Here is a 5,168-nt window from a genome sequence, read left to right on the forward strand (position 1 = left end):
ATAAGGTTCTACAAAAGGTAGAGTCAACTGATGCGGGTGTCAAAGTACTGAAAGGAGATATGTCAAACATGGGTCATCTGGTAGATTCACAGTCCACTGCTATTAAATAATTGGAGCACTATATGGGACAATTATTAGCAGCATTGAATTAAAGGAATAATGGCACATTTCTATGTAATACTATACAAAAACTGAAGAAAGACGAGCAATGTATGGCAATGACGACTATAATTGGTAAAATGATTTAGAGACCAACACCTGCAGGTATTAAACAGGAAAAAGATGTTCCATCCGACATTGATGAACAGTCAAGAAGTGGTACACATGATACATTTTGGTAGATGATGATGACAAGGCTGAGGAGATGGTGGTAGAGCCAAAGATGACAGAGAATTCAAAAGGTAAACAACAAGTTATTGCAGAGATAGTATAACCATTGCCACAGATTCGTAAGCCTCCTTCTCCATTCATAGAGAGATTAAGAAAGAAGGCAGAGAATGGGAAATTTTTGAAATTCATCACTATACTGAAAGAACTATCTGTGAACATTCTATTGGTAGAAGCATTGGAGTAAATTTTGGGTTTTTCAAAGTTCATAAAACAATTATTTAGTAAGAAAAGGATCGTTACTTTCGAGCCGGTTGATAACCTACACCATTGTAGTGTTTTGCTACAAGGCCATTCATTGAAAAGAAGGAGGATCCCGGTGGATTCACTATTCTATATACTATTGGTGCATTTAATTTAGCAAGGGCTTTGTACGACATGGGAGCTAGTATTAATCTCATTCCACTTGCAATATACAAATAATTGGGCTTGGAAGCTCCCAAATTGACTACAATGAGTTTGTTGATGGCTGACAGATTAGTGAAGAAGCTCGTGGGGATTCTATGTGATGTGCTGGTGAGAGTTGAAAGGTTCACATTCCTTACTGATTTTTTCATCTTGGACTTCAAGGTGGAATTTGAAGTTCCCATAATCTTAGGAAGGAAATTTTTGGCCACTGGCAGAGATTTGGTAAATATGAAAGAGGAGAGATCACCTTCAGACTGAATTATGAGGAAGTCAAATTCAATGTAAGTGAATCGATGTAGCCTACAGACATGATTGTGGTGTTCGTGATCAATATAGCTGATGAAGCAGGCATTGAGGTATATACTGAGGAGAGTTCACTGTCGAGACTTTGGCTACTCTGATCATGAATTTTGAGGGTGATATCTTAGAGGATTTTGATGAAACTATAAATGCTTTGTAGGGCATGGGATCACACTCTTATGCTCATAAAAAGCTAGATCTTGATCTAAAGAATAGACTAACTTCTCCGGCCAAACCATCCATTGAGGAGCCGCATGTACTTGAACTGGAAGAGTTGCCATGTCAACTGAGATATGTATTCTTATGTGAGAATAACACTTTTCCAGTCATTGTTGTTGCAGATCTGAATGAGGAGCAAGTTAGGGCACTTGTCGAGGTCCTGACAAGGTACAAAAATGCAATTGGTTAGACCATTGCTAACATCATTGGCATAACCCTTGACATTTGCACTTATAAAATTCAGTTAGCGGAGGGTTCCATTCCTAGCATTGAGCACCAGCAGAGATTGAACCCACCTATGCAAGAGGTAGTGAAGAAGGAGATTATAAAGTGGCTCGATGTAGGCGTGGTGCATCTAATTTCAAATAACTGTTGGTTATTTGTATACAATATGTACACAAAAAGGGTGGTATGACAGTTGTAGCAAATGACAAGAATGAGTTAGTTCTGCTTCAGCCGGTTATAGGATGGCAAGTATGTATGGATTACAAAAAACTCAATAAGTAGACCTTGAAAGACCATTTCCCAATGCTTTTCATGAACTAGATGCTAGACAAGCTAGCAGTTAGAGGTTGGTATTGCTTTCTAGATGGGTACTCTGTCTATAATCAGATCTCTATAGCATCGGAGGATCAAGAGAAAACCACCTTTATATGTCCATATAGCACATTTACGTTCAAGCACATACCTTTTGGGCTATGTAATACGCATGTCACATTCCAAAGGTGTATGATGTCATTCTTCTCAGATATAGTGAAGGATACTCTAGAGGTATTCACGGATCACTTTTTTTTGGTAGGTGATACTTTTGAGGACTGTTTGTTCAATCTTAGCAGGGCATTGCAGAGATATGATGAGGTCCAACCTACTTCTCAACTGGGAAAAGCGCCATTTCATGGTTAAAGAAGGTATTATACAGGGACACAACATTTCTTAAAAATGCTTGGAGGTGGACAAAGGGAATATAGAGGTTATTGAGAAGCTTCAGCCTCCTATCTCTATGAAGGGTATCTGCAGTTTCTTTGGACATGCAAGTTTCAACAGTTAATTCATTATGGACTTCTCTAAATTTGTGCATCCTCTGTCTAAGTGGTTGGATAAAGATGTGAACTTCTATTTTGATGAGGAGTGCATGAAAGTGTTTGAGTACTTGAAAGAGAAACTGATTTTAGCTCTAGTGGTTGTTGCTCCAGACTAGTCTGAACCATTTGAGATCATGTGTAATGCTAGTGGTGTAGCTTTGGGGTTTTTCTTAGGGAAAAAGTGCGACAAGATCTTTCACCCCATATAAAAAGTGAGCAAGGCACTATATTCCTTCCAAAAGAACTATACTATCACCGAGCAGGAGTTGCTAGCAGTTGTTTATTCCTTTGAGAAATTCATATTGCTTTTGGGCACCAAAGTTATAGTGCACATTGACCATGCAGCTCTAAGGTACTTAATGGCAAAGAAAGACTCAAGAGAAGGTTGATCATATGGGTTCTCTTGCTATATGAGTTTGACTTTGAAGACAAGGACATACAGGGTTGTAAAAATCAGGTAGCAGACCACTTGTCGAGGTTAGATGCTGAGAAAAGAGGTTGGGATGAGCTTGCGATTGATGATTCATTCCCAGATGAGCAGGTATTAGTTGTTACTCTTGACCTCATTTCTTGGTATGCTGACTTTGCCAACTATTTGGTTAGTGATATAATGCCCGAAGACCTGACCTTCCAAAAAAGGAAGAAGTTCTTACTGTAAGCATTAAAATTTTATGGGATTTAAATCAGTAAATTACTATGAATTATATTAAATTCAAGAAAATAGTCCAAACAATATGGCAATCCAAGTCAAATTAAAAGAGCCACTAGAATTATACCAGGTGTTAAGATTATATGGTAATCCAAATCAAATTAAATGAACCATTAGAATCATGGCATGTGCAAAAATTATAAGGCAATCCAAGTCAAATTAAACAAATCATTAGAATCATGGCACGTGCCAAAATTATAAGGCAATCCAAGTCAAATTAAATAAACCACTAAAATCATGCCATGTATCAAAGTTATGTGGCAATCTAAATTAAATTAAATGAGCCACTAGAATAATGCCACATGTATATGTGACATGTTCTGACCAATCAAATTATACCTCTTCACTAGAAGAATCTAATTGGTCAGTTCAAACCGACCAATCAAATCACACAAGTATACCACTCCCTACAACTATAAATAGGAGTCCTCATTAATCTCAGAGGGGAGGAGTTTTCAAGAACAAGAATCAAGAAGAGAGCTCATGGATCAAAGCTTGCAAATTCTTTACAATATAGAATTTCAAGCACCCAAGCACTCAAGAACTCAAATTCAAGATACAACTCAAGATCAAGACCATCATATTCAAGAACAAGCTCTAAAGCCCTTGAATTCTAGTACAAGTCGAGATCAAACAAATCAAATTCACAAGTCAAGATCAAATTCACCAAATTCAAGATCAAGACCACCAGATTCAAGAACAAGCTCAAAAGCCCTTGAATTTAAATACAAGTCGAGATCAAACACATCAAATTTACAAGTCAAGATCAAATTCACCAAATTCAAGATCAAGAACACTAAATTTAAGAACAAGCTAAAAGTCCTTGAATTCAAGTACAAGTTGAGATTAAACCCATCAAATTTACAAGTCAAGATCAAATTTACAAAATTCAAGATCAAGCTTTAATCCCTTGGATTCAAGTACAAATAAAGATCAATTTCATCATATTCAAGCTCAAGTCCATCAAATTCATGATCAAGCTCAAAGGACCTTAAATATATATTTGAAAAGAAGAATTAGAGGATTCATAGAGATTGTAAAACTCACTATATTTTCAAATCAAATACTACATTTTGAAGCTCCAATTTTCTTGTCTTGATTATTTATTTTTCTCTGCACGAAAATTTATTGTTTACAAATTTTGCACTCCTAGTGGGACAATATCTACCTCTCAACTCAACTTTTTGAACATTAAAATGGCTTCCACTATGGAAGAACAACTAGCAAGCTTGACTAAAGAAATTGAAGGCTTGACAAAGTGTGTACACGAACATGATGCTAAACTTTCCAAGCTGACAAATAAGGTGGATAACATAATTGAGAGAGGATCAAGTCAATCACCTATGAAACTTTTTAAAATGTAAGACAAAGGAGAGTCTTGCATAAAGGAAACACAGATCAAAGAAATTAAAGTCTCTGTTGAAGGTCTATTTCCTATTGACCAATTGAAGGACTTCATCATGGGGGCCATCAACGATAAATCTAGGTCATCATCCAAATCTTATCTCACTTATACCAAGCCATATACGCAAAGAATTGATAACTTGGAGATGCATATTGGATACCAACCTCCTAAGTTGCAATAATTTAATAGAGAACAAAATCTTAAATAACATATAGCACATTTCATCGAGATGTGCAATAATGCTGGAACTTATGGTGATTATATCGTCGAGCAATTTATTCGATCTCTTCAAGAAAATGCTTTTGATTGGTACACCAATCTCGAGCCTGGTTATATAAATAGATGGGAGCAACTAAAGTAAGAATTCTTCAACCATTTTTATAGCATGAGGCGCATTGTTAGTATGGTTGAACTTACAAAAGCTCTCCAATGTAAAGATGAGCCGGTTCTTGAATTTATCAATTAATGGAGGAACCTTAGCCTCAACTGCAAAGACCACCTTAGCGAAAATTCTAGCATTGAAATGTACATTTAAGGCATGAATTGGGATCTGTTTTATATCTTGCAAGGATTAAAAATGAATATATTTGAAGAGTTAGAAACCCGTGCACATGATATGGAATTAAGCATGACTATAAGTGGAGATCAATGGTCGACT

General features: G+C 36.4%; 1 protein-coding gene across 1 annotated transcript; it reads left to right on the forward strand.

Moving 5' to 3' along the window:
* Positions 1 to 1,103: 1,103 nt before the first annotated feature.
* On the forward strand, positions 1,104 to 3,054 carry LOC129893804 (uncharacterized). The gene is made up of 6 exons (XM_055969206.1): positions 1,104 to 1,151; positions 1,256 to 1,471; positions 1,559 to 1,621; positions 1,720 to 1,788; positions 2,405 to 2,511; positions 2,742 to 3,054. Exons 1-6 carry the CDS (start codon positions 1,104 to 1,106, stop codon positions 3,052 to 3,054), a joined length of 816 nt encoding a protein of 271 aa, XP_055825181.1.
* Positions 3,055 to 5,168: the final 2,114 nt, after the last annotated feature.

This window comes from Solanum dulcamara, chromosome 1, assembly GCF_947179165.1.
Source record: "Solanum dulcamara chromosome 1, daSolDulc1.2, whole genome shotgun sequence".
Lineage (NCBI taxonomy): Eukaryota > Viridiplantae > Streptophyta > Magnoliopsida > Solanales > Solanaceae > Solanum > Solanum dulcamara.

What these genes read in the sequence shown, in the direction of transcription:
- LOC129893804 (XM_055969206.1), top strand. Translation starts at nt 1,104, where the DNA reads ATGATTGTGGTGTTCGTGATCAATATAGCTGATGAAGCAGGCATTGAG. An exon ending in AGCCGGTTATAGGATGGCAA is followed by an intron (nt 1,789 to 2,404) that starts GTATGTATGGAT and finishes CCTCTGTCTAAG; the next exon opens with TGGTTGGATAAAGATGTGAA. An exon ending in GTGGTTGTTGCTCCAGACTA is followed by an intron (nt 2,512 to 2,741) that starts GTCTGAACCATT and finishes TTGACCATGCAG; the next exon opens with CTCTAAGGTACTTAATGGCA.